The sequence below is a fragment of the Aphelocoma coerulescens genome, chromosome 29 (genome assembly GCF_041296385.1).
Source record: "Aphelocoma coerulescens isolate FSJ_1873_10779 chromosome 29, UR_Acoe_1.0, whole genome shotgun sequence".
NCBI classification, from domain to species: Eukaryota; Metazoa; Chordata; class Aves; order Passeriformes; family Corvidae; genus Aphelocoma; species Aphelocoma coerulescens.
In genome coordinates, this window is record NC_091042.1 from 2,149,670 (window position 1) to 2,164,384 (window position 14,715).

The following is a 14,715-nucleotide window of genomic DNA, read 5'->3' on the forward strand; positions in this document are numbered from 1 at the left end:
GAAAGGCCCTGGCGTGCTGTGCCAGCGGCTGGACACGAGCCCAGGTGTGCCCAGGTGGGCAAAAGGCCGGTGGCACCTGGGATTGTCCCCCCGTGCTGGCACTGCTGAGGCCCCTCCAGTGCCGGGTCCAGTTCTGGGCCCTCAGGGCCACAGGGACACTGAGGGGTCGGAGCGTGGCCAGAGCTGGCCAAAGGCTGGGCCAGCAGGAGAAGGGTCTGGAGAACTCCTGAGGGAGCTGGGAAAGGGGCTCAGCCCGGAGCGAAGGAGGCTCAGGAGGGACCTTTTCACCCCACAACTCCCTGACAGGAGAGCGCAGCCGGGTGGGGTCGGGCTCTGCTCCCAGGGAACACCAGGATGAGAGCAGGAGGGGGGATCCCGGGGGTCCCCTTCCCGCTCCGCCCCCCCACCAATTCCCGGGCCGCACTGCGCATGCGCGCCGAGAAGCTGCTGGAAGGGCAGCGGGCGGGGGCGCGCGCGGGGCGGGGGCGCGCGCCGGGGGGGGGCCGCGCACGCGCGGTGGCGGCGGCGGGAGGAGGCGGCGCGCGCGGGGCGCGGGGATTTTGCTGCGTCACCACGGGCCGAGCGCGCGCGGGGCATTGTGGGAGCGAGGCCGCGCCGAGCCCCGAGCCCGCCCGGAGCCACCGGAGCCGCCGCCGGAGCCCCCGGAGCCCTCCCGGCACCGCCCGACCGCGACCGCGCCGCCCACACAGCCCGCGACACCGCCCGGAGCCCGACCCGCACCCGCAGGAGCGTCCGCCAGAGCCGTCGCCATCCGCCATGTGAGGCCCGGGGGTGGTAGCGGCGCGGGCAGGCCGCGCCGGGCCCCGCCGGGCCGCGAGCGCTGCTCCGGGATCCGCCCCGGCGCCGCCGAGCGCGGGCTCCCGCCGCGTGCTGACCTTGGGCGGCCCCGCCGGCGGGCGCTGGCGCCGGTGGGTCTTGCCCCGGTTATTGGGTGGGCCTGGCCCGGGTTACCGGGTGAGGGCGGAGCGCTCCGGCTCGACCGCCGGCCCCGGTTACTGGCTCGGTCCCGGCGTACCGCGATCCGGGCGGGACGTGCCGTCCCCGCTCCGGGCTGCGCGGAATGAATGGGGCTGCGCGGGGCGGCCCGGGTGGCGGGGGGTGCTCGGGGCGTGTTGCGCGTTTCTCGGTGGGTCGCTGGCCACCGGCATCTGCCGAACGGTGGCGGCCGAATCCGCGGGAAACTCCCGGTAAGTAACGCGTGGAACCATCCAGAGCGTGCAGGCGAGCGAATCTTGTTTATAAACTTCCACTTTTCCACGTAAAATCCATCCCTGGGATTTGCCCCGTCCCTGAAAGTGTCCGAGGCCAGGCTGGACAGGGCTCGGAGCAGCCTGATCTGGTGGAAGGTGTCGCTGCCCATGGCAGCGGGTGGAACGGGATGGGCTTTAAGGTCCCTTCCAACCCAAACCATTCCAGAATTCCGTGAAAAACCGGAGGAATAACGAAAAGGCCCCTCAGGAGGGGGTGGGAGCGCATGGAAACCCCCGGGGCAGCCGTGGTGCTGCTCTGCCCGGTGCAGGTGAGCTGCTGGATCTCCTCTGCCAGGGTGTCCACGTGCATCCCGAGCGGAATCCCGCGCTCCCCGGTGCCCGGGCTGCCGTGCCAAGGAGCCCTAATTAACAGCCTTCGTTGGAATTCTCCCGGGGCTGCTTCAGCGACCCAAAACCAGCACGAGCCGCTCGTGGCACAGCTCTGGTCGACGTGAGTGTTCCCTCGCAGTGCTCAGGAAAGAAGAGCCAGGGTTTTCTGTGTGCAGGATGACGCTCAAGAGGGAAAACTGGCTGGGGAAGAAGAGCTGCACTGCCCTGGGAGCTGCAGGCAGCATTCCCACGTCTCCAGTGACAGGAAAAGGGGAAATGGCTTCAGACTGCCAGAGAGCCGGGTTAGGTGGGATATTGGGGAAAAAATGTCCTCCCTCTGAGGGTATTGAGGCACTGGAATGGATTTTCCAGAGGATGCCCCATCCCTGGAGGTGTCCAAGGCCAGGTTGGACGGGGCTTGGAGCAGCCTGGGCTAGTGGAAGGTGTCCCTGCCCATGGCAGGGGGTGAGACTGGATGAGCTTCAAGGTCCCTTCCAACCCAGACCATTCCATGATTCTGTGACCTCCATGTGTCTGGCTGGAAGGACTGGAGGCAGTAGCACTTCCTGAGGTTTTGTTTTGTCAAGAATTTGGTCTGAGGACAGTGTTACCCATTGGGGACCAGTGGCTTTTGGTCCCTTGTCCCCAGCCAGGCTTTTACTTTTGTTCTGAAACCCTGAACAGCGGAGGTGCTTCATCTTAACGTGAGTGAAAGTGAGAGAACTGTGATCAAGTTGGAGTTTTTTCATGTAATTTCTGTAGATTTCATCATCCTGAAACTGCAGCGCTGCTGCCTCTGCGTAGAGTCATCTAAAATCTAAAATGAGGCGCTTTTTAATGAGAAAAAGCACCTTTCCAGGGTGTATAAATGAAAGGAAAAGTCACTTTGTAAAACAGGTTTTATTGCTGTCTGGGAGGGGAAAATCTTGCTGAGGGTCTGACTCCAGCAGTGTCCTCGAGCTGTAGGAACTGTCAGGATGCTTCCGGGAGACAAAGATTCCACAGGCACAGGCTATGGATGAGGAGCACAAGGAGAGCTTTGGGAACTTCCTCAGTGCCACAGATGGGGAGAGGTTTGAGATTCCACTGGTGAGTTCAGTGTGTCAGGAGCCGCTGCTGTGCCAGAGACCGGGAGATATCCATGGATATCCTACAGAGCCCCCATGGACTGGGCAGAGCTCTGAGGGCTCTGCGGTGAAGCTGAGCCTCCATGTTGCCCATCAGTGCTGCTGAGAAGGTTCTAGAACCTGTTCCACAGTGCTGGAATAACGATTGTCATCGGAATGTGGGGACTGGAAGAGCCAGAGGAGCTGTGAGGTGGCTGTGGCTGCTCAGGAAACCCCCAAAACACAGGTGGATGGGACAGAGGAAATCCTCACCCTAATGGAGCACTGGGAACCAGGCTGGAGCACGTTGAAATTCCCTTTTCCCAAGAGATCAATCCCATGGGAGTGCTGGATAACCAAAACCTCCTTGGCAGGAGGCCGAGCTCCCTCGGGATTTGAGTGAGCAGGATGGAGGAGCTCTGTAACAGGTGGCTGCCCACAAGTCCCGGTGGTGGGTCAGTGCCTGCGAGAGGAGATTTTCCGTGGGTGTGTGGGAACACTGGGAGCACTGGGAGCACGTGCACGGCTCCCCACGGGCTGCTGCGTGTGGTTGTCTCCTGGGAATCTCCGTGTGGGCAGGAGACAAAAAGGAGCTGCGGCTTCCGCCTCATCCCAACTCTCCGGCAGGTCCTGCGGTACTGGTTGGAACGGTGAGGCCTGACTGAAGCTCACAGGGAGGTTTCCCTCCTCCCTTTGGGAGGTTGAGATTGGAAAAGCAGATAAAAGGAGGGGAGGCAGCTCCAGCGCATTCCGGGCACGGGGTGAATTTCCCGGGAAAGCAGCGTTGGGTTTAGGTTCAGAAGCGTGAATTACGGCCGAGTAAAACTTATCTGGGACTTCACTGCTCTCCAGCTCGGACGGGTGTGTGTTTCCTTGAGCTGAGTAGGATTTCTGGAAGCGCTGTGAGTTCTGTTGGTGCCTCAAATCCCCGATCCTGGCGGAGATGCCGAGGTCACGGCCGAGAGCCGGGACGCGTGCGGCTGCCTGGGAAGGCTGGAGATGTCTCCATTGACATTGAGAACTGGGAAGTGTTAACACCATTCAGCCCCTGCGTCATCCGGGCAGGGACACTGAGATTTCTGTTGGATAACGGGGCTGGAGCGACGTTCCAAGTGCCCCACGCTGGGGGGTTTTGTCTCCCAGCACACAGGGAGCAGAGCGGGGCGTTTCTCATCCTCCTTTCCTTTTGAGAGTCTTTCATTCCTTGTTAAAAAAGAGGAAATCGGTGTCCAAGAAGGGTTTAAAAATACCCCAGTAAGAAAATCGCTGCTCTGCTGCTGCACTTCACCTGAATAAGGTGATAATTAACATTCCCTAAAATGCTGCAGCAAGTTTTCACCCCTGGAACAGCATCTTGCTGAAACTCAAGGGTGAATTCAGAATCCACGCTTTTTTATGCTCTTGGTAATGAAATCCTTGGACATGGGTCTCTGACCAGGTGTTCTTGCACCTACAAGAGGTGTTTGGGCTGCCCGAGGCATTGTGGCCATTCTGCTGCCTTTCCTTGAGCTGGCACCAGTGTGTCCAAGGACCTGGTGGCACTGGGGGAGCTCAGAGGTGGCTGGTTTGGGGTTCAGCTGGAGCTGGGCTGTGCCATGGTTGGGTTCATCCCAGGGAAGTACAGACGGGAGCAGGTAGGAGCCTTTGGGTGTGTCACTTTGCTAAATGTGCCACAGCTCAATGCCAGCAATTAATTGATGATCAGGTGAGTCAAAATGTGATCTGGAAGTTTAGCAAAGGTCAGCTTAACAAAAGGTCTGAAAAGTTCCGTTTTTGGTCAGATATTGGCTTAGAGAGTAGCACAAGCTGCTGTCACAGGCTGTGTCACATCGACTTCCCTGCTTGAGATCCTTATCCAGCTCAGAGCCTTCCACCTCATCCCACTGCAGCTCTCAGCTGGGAAAAATTCCTCCTTGAGAGGCTGGTGAGGCACAGAAATGGCAGATAAAGGGGGAATGGTTAAAGAGGAGATTAAGATGGGATATTAGGATGAAATTCCTCCCTGTGAGGTCCTGGAATGGATTTCCCAGAGCAGCTGTGCCTGCCACATCCCTGGAAGTGTCCCAGGCCAGGTTGGACGGGGCTTGGAACAACCTGGGATCGTGGAAGGTGCCCCTGCCATGGCAGGGGGTGCCACTGGCTGAACTTCAAGGTCCTTCCCAACCCCGACCGTTCCACGATTCCCTGACCTCGGGAAGACAAACGAGTGTGAGGAACACCCGTGGCCTCTGCGCCGTAGCAACGGCCCTGCTGGGAGGCTGTTTGGTTCTCCTGGAATGCAGGCGTTCCCTGGGCTGGGCCTCAGTTGCCAGGGAAGGACTGGAAGGGGGGGGGGGAAGGAGGTGTCCAAGCCCAACCAGGTCGTTTTCCCCGCTCCACAGAGCACAGAGTGCTGCAGGTGAGTTCTCAGGGTGGAACTGCAAACACAGGAGTTGGTCAAGAGCTCTGTGGCTTTCCCAGCCCCCCTGGACACGCTGTTGCTTTTTGAGGTGGTTGTGCAAAGGCAGAAGAACTCCAAAGTGCATGGGAATCCCAGTGTGAGTACTTGGGAGGTTGTAAAGAGGTTGGAGGAGTGATTTTCCAACCTGTGCTGACTTAACTGGGTCTTAATCATAGCAAATCCATTTGTTTCTACTATCAATACCCCAAAAAAGGGTTTTTTTTCAGTAGTTTAGGTTATTCTGAAACCATGCAGCTGTTGGAGGTGGTGGAGCTGCTGCCACAGTCTGTACTAGCTCATCCTGAAGTTTATCAAAATGTTGATCTGCTGAAATGTTTATTTCAGTCTCAGATTTCAGTAGCTCCTCCCAGGAGCTTTCTGGGGGCGTCACACACCGAATGCATCATTTCGTTTTACTCCTGCTCTCTCTTTTCAGCTTTAAGCCCCTTTAAAGAATAACAGTAAGCTCAAAATGCGGGTTTTAAGCACAGAAAAAAGGTTTTTTTGGTGGATTTCTTGATGAAAATCAATGCCCTCGTGTGTCCCTGCTGTGCCCACAGGCAGCCTGCCTCTGCAAAGTGGTACGACCGGAGGGACTACGTCTTTATCGAGTTCTGTGTTGAAGACAGCAAAGACGTAAATGTAAATTTTGAAAAGTCCAAACTCACGTTCAGGTGAGTAACTCAAGCCCAGGGAAGGTTGAGGAGAAGCAGATTTGTTCTACGAGATGTTTCGGGCTAAATACCGATTTCTTTTTCTCTTGCAGTTGTCTTGGAGGAAGTGATAACTTTAAACATTTAAATGAAATCGATCTTTTTAATAATATCGATCCAAATGTGAGTATCCTCTTGACTTTTCCCAGCTTCTCAGTGCTGGAGCCTGGTGAAGGGCTGGCACAGGTTGTCCAGAGAAATTACAGATGTTCCATCCCTGGAAGTGTTCAAGGCCAGGTTGGAGCAACCTGGGTTAGTGGAAGGTGTCCCTGCTCGTGGCAGGAGGGTGGAACTGGATGGGCTTTCATGTCCTTTCCAACCCAAACCATTCCATGGTGATCCTAAGAAACGCCATCTTCTTTAGGCTGTTCCCTGGATTTTGGGAAATTTACTCCTTGGAAGATAAAAGCTCAATCTCCAGATCCATGAAACCTTCTCTGGGTGGTATTTTCCAGGACAAGGAATAAGGGAAGAGGTTAAGATAAAGGAGGGATGTCAGCAGTTCCTGGTGAAGGTCATCCTGGTGGTACTAATGGGTGTTTGGTCTTTTTCAGGAATCAAAGCATAAAAGAACAGACAGATCCATCTTGTGTTGTTTACGAAAAGGAGAGTCTGGTCAGGCATGGCCAAGGTTAACAAAAGAGAGGGCAAAGGTGGGTTTGGGCATCTTCTGCCTCCCCTGGCTTTTAATTTAGTGAATATTTGGGTCATGTTCAAATTTTGGAGCAGTTTTGGGTGACTTTCCTGCTCCTGATCCGACGGCAGCTCTCATTAACCTGCCTCTTGTAACTGACAGCCAGTTACTTCCTTGTCCTTAAATAATTCCTTGTCCTTAAATAACTCCTGGTGTTGGTGCAGCTCAACTGGCTCAGCGTGGACTTCAACAACTGGAAAGACTGGGAAGATGACTCAGATGAAGACATGTCCAATTTCGATCGCTTTTCCGAGGTAGGGGACGACAAATTCCTGGAGTTTGGGGGTTGCCAGGCAATGAATCCGAGCATTTTTTGTACCATCACTTTGTAATTCCTGCATGGGGGAACTGATTTGTTAAAGCAAGGAGGGGCCTGTTGGTTTAGAACCAATTCAGGCTGGTTTTGGGTGGAAAGCGGGGTTGGATTCACCCTGAAGTGTGGCTGTTGTGTCTCTGAGCAGATGATGAACAACATGGGAGGAGACGACGACGTAGACTTGCCAGAAGTAGATGGGGCAGATGATGTGAGTATATGTGGGTGGAGTAAACACCTGCAGGGCTGGCTCCAACGTCCTGCACTCGCCCCTCAGCCCTGCAAAAGGCTTAAACAGCCCCAAACTTTGATTGCACAGGTGATGTCACCTGGGGAAGCCACTTCCCTCCCCTCTCAGTGCCAGGGACGCCAGTTTGGTATCTGTGTCTCTGTGCAGTGACAGGAGGTCATTGCGGGTCTGTGGGCTCTGCGGTGAGGCCAAGCTAAGCTCACTGATTCCTCTGGAACCTGGAGTTCCTCAAAATCCCTGCTCTGCCCGAGAGGGGATCCAGATTTGGGAACAGCAGCTCTTTGCTGGCAGGGGGGTGGGAGAGGAAAAGCGCCTTCAGCGCCATCTGCTCCACTTAAGGTTGTTTTTTCTCCTTTCCAGGACTCACCAGACAGTGATGATGAAAGTAAGTTGTTGTTTTCCCCTCACACACCTGCTGAAAGCTCCGAGCTGGCCTCGGGCAGGGCCAGCAGATGTTCATCCTGGCCGCCAGCTAAAGCCAGCGCTGGGAGACAAATCTAATCTGGGAAAGCCTCTCCACGCAAGCCCCAAATACCAGTTTGACCTTCCCAAAGCAGCTGCACTCCCAGGGAGGCTTTGGCTTTAGGAGCAGCACGTGCTCGGGGTGGCTCTGGCACGGATTTCCCTCGGGAAGAGCCAGGGGGGGAGATCAGAGGCCCCAAACTGCCCTGTGACCTCCTTGGTTGGAGGCCAGGTCGTCTTGCTCGTGTCCCTTGTGACATAATAGTGCTCTGGGAGCTTTTAAAAACCAACCAAGCAAAAAACAAAACCCACAAACCAATCCTAAACCACTAACTGTCTTCTCTCTTTCCCTCTAGAAATGCCGGATCTGGAGTAAGGCAGACTGTTGTCTTCAGGGTTTTGGGGAAAGAAGTTCATCACAACATTTCATAATTGAGATAAGAATTCCTGAGTTGATAGCCCTAAAGGGAGATCCTGCATCCTTTAACCCATTTTCAGTCCATTTTAAATGGCTTCACTGATGGTAGGTGTGTCCCATGGCACGGGGCGGTCTTAAAGCCACGAGAGGCAATAACGTTATGCATGAACCGTTTTCCAGACTTCCAAAACAACAAGGAAAAAAAAAAAACAAACACCAAACCAACCCAATTGAGGTGTAGGCAATCCATACAGAACAGTTGCAATAAAGTTTACAGAGCCTCCTTGCCTCGTAGCAGATGTAATTACAATGGGAGAACCCTGAATTAACACCGAGTGGTAAACGAGCATTTTTTTCTCCCCTTCCCCCCCCCCTTCTCCCCGCCCCTCCACGGCCTAAAATTGTCCATTTGTACCGGGAACAAAACTTGTTGTCATCGGCTCCCCAAATTCAGCAGGCGAGGCGCATCCCTCTGTGGTGTCTTCAGGTCTGTTCCACTAAAAGTTTGTATTGAAAAGGAAAACTTTCAATTCTCCTTGTTTGGTGTTCGCCCCCGAGCCCCGACCGGTGCCGGTGGCCGGAGCCTGCCCCTGGTCCCGTGTGACCCCCAGACCTTTCCACCTCCTCGCCCGGGGTGCGAGTGGCTGTACATTGTTGCTTGTCAATCTGTACATTTAGACCAAATCGTATTTGCACTGTGGGTTTGGCAGCAAGTGACAGACCGTGGGGCGCGCGGGCGCCTGCGACCGGGCTGAAAAACCTCAATTTATGTTCAGAGCAGCTGGGATTTTTTTAATGTCTGCATTCTTTCTAATAAACTGTTGAAGACTCCCTGGCTCTCCCTTCGGCCTGGGCTCTGTGCATTCCTCAGCGTCGTGGGGGCAGGGGGGTCAGTGGGGTGGGATCCCCTCGTGGGAGGGGTCAGGGGTTGGGATCCCGTCCTGGGAGGGGTCAGGGGTTGGGATCCCCTCGGGGTCAGTGGGGTGGGATCCCTTCCTGGCAGGGGTCAGTGGTTGGGATCCCGTCGTGGGAGGGGTCAGTGGGGTGGGATCCCTTCCTGGCAGGGGTCAGGGTTTGGGATCCCTTCCCGGGAGGGGTCAGGGGTTGGGATCCCTTCCTGGCAGGGGTCAGTGGGTGGGATCCCTTCCTGGCAGGGGTCATTGGGTGGGATCCCCTCCTGGCAGGGGTCAGGGTTTGGGATCCCTTCCCGGGAGGGGTCAGGGGTTGGGATCCTGTCCTGGGAGGGGTCAGTGGTTGGGATTCCCTCGTGGGAGGGGTCAGTGGGGTGGGATCCCTTCCTGGCAGGGGTCAATGGTTGGGATCCCCTCCTGGGAGGGGTCAGTGGGGTGGGATCCCGTCCTGGGAGGGGTCAGTGGTTGGGATCCCCTCGGGGTCAGTGGGGTGGGATCCCTTCCTGGGAGGGGTCAGTGGTTGGGATCCCCTCCCGGGAGGGGTCAGTGGGGTGGGATCCCCTCCCATTGGGAGCAAGAGGGGACAGTGGGGTGGGTTCCCCTCACGTGGGGAGTCAGGAGGGTGGGATCCCCTAATCCCCTACGATGTGGGGCAGTTTGGGGCTGGTGGGGTGGGATCCCTTCCTATGGAGGGCAGGTGGGGAGGGTTCCCCCCTCTCTTGGGGGGCAGAGGAGAAATGGGAGGGGGGCCCCAGTCCGCCGGGGTGGGGTTTTGGCTCCTGGGAGCGAGCGGGGCCCGGTGGCTCGGGCTCAGGCCGTTACGGGGGGATCCTGGGGGCGCTACAACGGCACCCGGGTGCGTGAGGCGGACACGGTGTCCGGGCGGGGCGGTGCCGTGACGCGGGCCCGGTGAGGGGCGGCCCCTCGGGGCGGTGCCGTGACGCGGGGTGGAGCAAAAACGCAAAGGGGGTGGAGGAGGCCCCGTCACGGGCCCGGTGCGGCCGGCGCGGCCTCGCTCGCGGTCACGGCGCCCGCCCAAGGACAAGCGCGGGACACGTGCGCTGCCGCTTCCGCTGACCTTCGCCCGGGACACGCCCCTTCCCGCACGCCACCCTATCAGACTGCAGCGCGCTTTGACAGACGGACTCAAAACCCAATCGCGAAGAGGCGCGGAGAGGGCGCCGCATCGGCGTGACCAATGGGAACGCGAATTTTCCCGGCGCCCCTCGGCCGGGCAGCCAATGGGTGCGCGGTGCGGCGGTGACGCGCGTCTCGGCGGCCCCGCCCTGCGGGGGCCGTGAGGGGCGGGCGGGACGCGGGGCTCAGTCGGCGCCGCCATGTTGGGGCTCGCGGGTCGTGCCGCCGCCGCCGCCGCCGCCGCGGCTCGGCCGCTGCTGCCCCGCGGGGCCACCCCGGGCCGGGACCTCCTCCCGCTCCTCCTCGGCCGCGGGGCCGCCCCGGCCGCCGCCGCCGTCGGGGCGCGTGAGTGCGGGGCGGGCCGGGGTCACCTTGGGGCCTGAGCGGGCAGGGGGCGCGGGGTGCCGGTGGTCAGGTCCCCGTTACCGGGATGGGGTGCGGTGTGCCGAGCGGGCAGGGCGAGGGGATGGGCTGCGGCAGTGGAGCAGCGGCCCTGGTGGGTGGGCGTGGGGGCACTCAGGCGCTGCAGGGGCTTCGGGTGTACCGGGGGAGGGGGTTCCGGGGGTGCTGGGTGCGCTGAGGGAAGGGGGTTCGGGGGTCCTGCGTGCACCGAGGGGGGTGCAGGGGCTGCGGCTGCACCCGGAGTGGGGTGCGGAGGTCCCAGATGCACTGAGGAGGGTTCAGGGGGTCCTGGGTGTATCGAAGGAGGGGGGCCAGGGGCTCCTGGGTGCATCAAGAGCGGGGGTCAAGGGTGCACCGAGCGGGGTGTGGGGATTCAGGGTGCACTGAGGAAGGGGGCTCAGGGGGTCCTGAGTGCACCGAGGGGGTTCAGGGGTCTCGGGCACACCCCACGAGCTGCAGAGGAGCCCCATCTCCGCACCCGCAAGGCACACGGAGCCCGGAGCTGCCCTGCCCCGGCCGACCTTGACTCGTCCCTCTCCCCCCAGGACGGGACTATGCCGCCCAGGCAGCCCCCGCCGCCAAGGCCGGCTCCACCACCGGCCGCATCGTGGCCGTCATCGGGGCCGTGGTGGATGTGCAGTTCGACGAGGGGCTGCCCCCCATCCTGAACGCCCTTGAGGTGCAGGGCAGGGAGACTCGGCTGGTGCTGGAGGTGGCTCAGCACCTGGGTGAGCACCTGGCGCGGGGAAGGGGGGCACGGGGAGGGGTCCTCCTGTGATGATGATTCCAATGACTTTCGTTCTCCTGAGCTTGCTGAAGCCATGGATTTCAATCTGAGGAGAAGGAAAATGGCTGCCCGAGGGCTGTGGCTGTAGGGCTGGAGCATGGGCTCGGTTTTCCTCAGGGCTATTTTATTCCTGCGGCTCCTCTTGGTCATTCTCCCAGCAGAATGTCCCCTTGGCAGGACTTGGGGAAGCCACCAGCAGCTGTCCCCAGGGTCAGCCTGAGGACACCGTGGTGACTGTGCTGTCCTTGGGCCTCGGCAGGGGAGAACACTGTGCGCACCATTGCCATGGACGGCACAGAAGGGCTGGTGAGGGGACAGAAGGTGCTGGACTCTGGGGCTCCCATCCGCATCCCCGTGGGCCCTGAGACCCTGGGCAGGATCATGAATGTCATCGGGGAACCCATCGACGAGAGGGGCCCCATCACGACCAAACAGTGAGTGACACACGAGGTGTGAGCAGGGACGTGGCTCTGGCTCTCCTGGGTCACAGCGGGGCCTGTCCCCTGCCAGCCCCCAGCCCGGGGGGCTCAGAGCAGCTGCCCACCCCCTTCCTCTCCTCCTCCTGCTCCAGGTTTGCTGCTATCCACGCCGAGGCCCCCGAATTCGTGGAGATGAGTGTCGAGCAGGAGATCCTGGTGACAGGGATCAAGGTCGTGGATCTGTTGGCTCCCTACGCCAAGGGTGGCAAGATCGGTACGTGACCCCCAGAGCAGGAGTGGGTCTGGGGAGGGGGCACCCGACGGTCCCTCTGGGATTCCCAGCAGTTCTTGTGGGGAACTTTTCCTTCACTGATGATTCACTCCATGACTTTCGTTCTCCTGAGCTTGCTGAAGCAACGCTTTTTGTATCTGAGGAGGAAAGAGCTGAAGGGAGACCCTGGGGGCAGCTAGGCTGGCGTGGGGCTGAGCAGGATCCCTGCTTCCCCCCTTGCCAGGTTTGTTTGGAGGTGCTGGTGTCGGCAAGACCGTGCTGATCATGGAGCTGATCAACAACGTGGCCAAGGCCCACGGTGGTTACTCGGTGTTCGCCGGCGTGGGCGAGAGAACCCGCGAGGGCAACGACTTGTACCACGAGATGATCGAGTCTGGGGTCATCAACCTGAAAGATGCCACTTCCAAGGTGTGTGGAGTCCCCCAGAGGGGTGCTGGGTCCCCTGGGGAGGTTCTGGGTCCCTTGACGCAGTGCCAGGCGTGGCAGTGACACCGTGCTCACCCCAGGGTCCCACCCGCAGGTTGCCCTGGTCTACGGGCAGATGAACGAGCCCCCGGGCGCCCGTGCCAGGGTGGCCCTGACGGGGCTGACGGTGGCCGAGTACTTCAGGGACCAGGAGGGTCAGGATGTGCTGCTCTTCATCGACAACATCTTCCGCTTCACCCAGGCCGGCTCCGAGGTCTGTGCTGGGCACAGGAGGGGGTGAACCGGGCCCCGCTTTGTGCTCTGTCCCCTCACCTCTGTCCCCTCACAGGTGTCAGCCCTGCTGGGCAGAATCCCCTCGGCCGTGGGCTACCAGCCCACGCTGGCCACTGACATGGGCACCATGCAGGAGCGCATCACCACCACGCGCAAGGGCTCCATCACCTCGGTGCAGGTGAGGGCTGCACCGACCCCAGCGTCCTGGGCGGCTGCGTCACCTGCCTGGCACCGACTGTCCCCAACCCTCTGTGTCCCCAGGCCATTTATGTGCCGGCCGACGACTTGACTGACCCTGCGCCTGCCACCACCTTTGCCCACTTGGATGCCACCACGGTGTTGTCCCGTGCCATCGCCGAGCTGGGCATCTACCCGGCCGTGGACCCCCTGGACTCCACCTCCCGCATCATGGACCCCAACATCGTGGGCCCCGAGCACTACGACGTGGCTCGGGGTGTGCAGAAGATCCTGCAGGTGAGGGGGCCGGGGTAGCCCCTCCCCATGGGCTGCTGGGGTGGGGGATCAGCACTGGTCACTCACCCCATGTGTCCCCCTCCCCAGGACTATAAGTCACTGCAGGACATCATCGCCATCCTGGGCATGGACGAGCTGTCCGAGGAGGACAAACTGACCGTGGCCCGCGCCCGCAAGATCCAGCGGTTCCTGTCCCAGCCCTTCCAGGTGGCCGAGGTCTTCACTGGCCACATGGGCAAGTTGGTGCCACTCAAAGAGACCATCAAGGGCTTCAAGCAGATCCTGGCAGGTGAGGTGGCCCCCGGGGGGCCTGGGGGAGCCTGGCTGGGCCTCCCACTCCCCCCTGACACGGTGTCTCTCTCCAGGTGAATACGACCACCTGCCTGAGCAGGCCTTCTACATGGTGGGCCCCATCGAGGAGGCGGTGGCCAAGGCAGAGAAGCTGGCAGAGGAACATGCCTGAGCCCCCCTGACCACTCCCACCCCCGGCTCCGCTGGGGCCGGCCCCCCAGTATTTAACATTTCCAATAAAACATCGGTGAAAACGTTCCCAGGCTCTGTGTGCTGTGGCTGCTGCACCCAGGGGGCTGGAGGGGTCTGGATCCTGGGAGCCCCCCAGCCCTGGGGCTCCCCCTGACCCCAGGATCCCCTCCGTGGGGGGGTTGTGCTGGATTCTGTCCCAGCTGCTGCAGCAGTGCAGGGACCCCCCCGGCTGGCCCTGGGGGCTCCCCAGGAGGGCGAAGAGTCCCCCCCCTTGCTCTGTGGGGTCTCCAGGAGGGCAAAGGGTCCCCCCTTGTTTTACGGGGTCCCCAGGAGGAGGGGGGAACCCCCTCCTCCCGTGGGGCCCCCAGAACAGCAGCGTCCCCCCCCACTGCACGGACAGCGCGGGGGGTGACAGGTGCTGGCGCCGTGTCCCTCCCCAGCCCTGTGTGTCCGTCTGTCTGTCCCGTTCCCCCCGCCCCCCCGCGCAGCTCCAGCTCCACCATTTCGCAGCACAAAGAGCCGCCCCGGCCCGGCCCCGGCAGCTGCCACTTTGTCCACGGGGTCCCGGGGGGCCGCTCCGGCCCGACCTCGCCCAGTGCGGGGCTGGGGAACGCCCGCCCCGAGGGTCCCAGGACCACCCGCAACTCCCCGCCCCCCACCCCCCCCCACTGCTCCGCCGGTGACCCCCCGGTGCAGGGCTCTGCTCAACCCCACGGAGGAGCGGGGTGCCCGGGGGTGTCCCCGCGGGGGCGGCAGCCGGGGGTCCCGCGGCGCGGCCCCGGTGGGGGAGTGTCCCCCGCCATCCCCCCCCCCCCCCAAGGAGGGCGGCGGTCCCTTTAAATGGCGGCGCGGCCCCGGTGGCGGAGGGGGCGGTGGCGGTCGCTGACATCACGCGGGGCCGGGAGCACCTGCGCCCCGCCCGGCTCCGCCACCGGCACCGGCACCGCAGCGCACCGGGCCGGGCGGGCACCGGGGCTGGTGCGGGCCGCCCCCGCTGCCCCCCCCACCCCCCCAGGTACGCACCGCGCAGGACGGGACCGGGGGACGGGGATACCGGAACCCACCGGGACCCCCACGGGGCTGGGATGGCTGTGCAGGGACCCCCGGATCTGTA

At 60.9% G+C, this 14,715-nt stretch overlaps 2 protein-coding genes and 2 non-coding genes across 4 annotated transcripts; all 4 read left to right on the plus strand.

The window, feature by feature from the left end:
- The first annotated feature begins 696 nt into the window (after nucleotides 1–696).
- PTGES3 (prostaglandin E synthase 3) lies at nucleotides 697–8,828 on the plus strand. The gene is made up of 8 exons (XM_068997524.1): nucleotides 697–779; nucleotides 5,708–5,821; nucleotides 5,914–5,983; nucleotides 6,415–6,513; nucleotides 6,719–6,808; nucleotides 7,016–7,078; nucleotides 7,478–7,502; nucleotides 7,936–8,828. Coding segments are annotated over exons 1-8 (483 nt in total). The 5' UTR covers nucleotides 697–777; the 3' UTR covers nucleotides 7,956–8,828.
- Nucleotides 8,829–10,229: 1,401 nt separating this feature from the next.
- On the plus strand, nucleotides 10,230–13,667 carry ATP5F1B (ATP synthase F1 subunit beta). The gene is made up of 10 exons (XM_068997641.1): nucleotides 10,230–10,390; nucleotides 10,993–11,175; nucleotides 11,494–11,668; nucleotides 11,806–11,927; nucleotides 12,169–12,353; nucleotides 12,466–12,624; nucleotides 12,700–12,822; nucleotides 12,906–13,118; nucleotides 13,206–13,407; nucleotides 13,484–13,667. The coding sequence occupies exons 1-10, from the start codon at nucleotides 10,246–10,248 to the stop codon at nucleotides 13,579–13,581; spliced, it is 1,605 nt and encodes a 534-aa protein (XP_068853742.1). The 5' UTR covers nucleotides 10,230–10,245; the 3' UTR covers nucleotides 13,582–13,667.
- LOC138100110 (small nucleolar RNA SNORD59) lies at nucleotides 11,216–11,289 on the plus strand. The gene has a single exon (XR_011146791.1). It is a non-coding gene; the product is annotated as a small nucleolar RNA SNORD59 (small nucleolar RNA).
- Nucleotides 12,017–12,091, plus strand: LOC138100109 (small nucleolar RNA SNORD59). The gene has a single exon (XR_011146790.1). It is a non-coding gene; the product is annotated as a small nucleolar RNA SNORD59 (small nucleolar RNA).
- Nucleotides 13,668–14,715: the final 1,048 nt, after the last annotated feature.

What these genes read in the sequence shown, in the direction of transcription:
- PTGES3 (XM_068997524.1), top strand. An exon ending in TAACAAAAGAGAGGGCAAAG is followed by an intron (nt 6,514 to 6,718) that starts GTGGGTTTGGGC and finishes GTGTTGGTGCAG; the next exon opens with CTCAACTGGCTCAGCGTGGA. An exon ending in ACCAGACAGTGATGATGAAA is followed by an intron (nt 7,503 to 7,935) that starts GTAAGTTGTTGT and finishes CTTTCCCTCTAG; the next exon opens with AAATGCCGGATCTGGAGTAA.
- ATP5F1B (XM_068997641.1), top strand. Translation starts at nt 10,246, where the DNA reads ATGTTGGGGCTCGCGGGTCGTGCCGCCGCCGCCGCCGCCGCCGCGGCT. An exon ending in GTGTGCAGAAGATCCTGCAG is followed by an intron (nt 13,119 to 13,205) that starts GTGAGGGGGCCG and finishes CCCCCTCCCCAG; the next exon opens with GACTATAAGTCACTGCAGGA. An exon ending in CTTCAAGCAGATCCTGGCAG is followed by an intron (nt 13,408 to 13,483) that starts GTGAGGTGGCCC and finishes GTCTCTCTCCAG; the next exon opens with GTGAATACGACCACCTGCCT.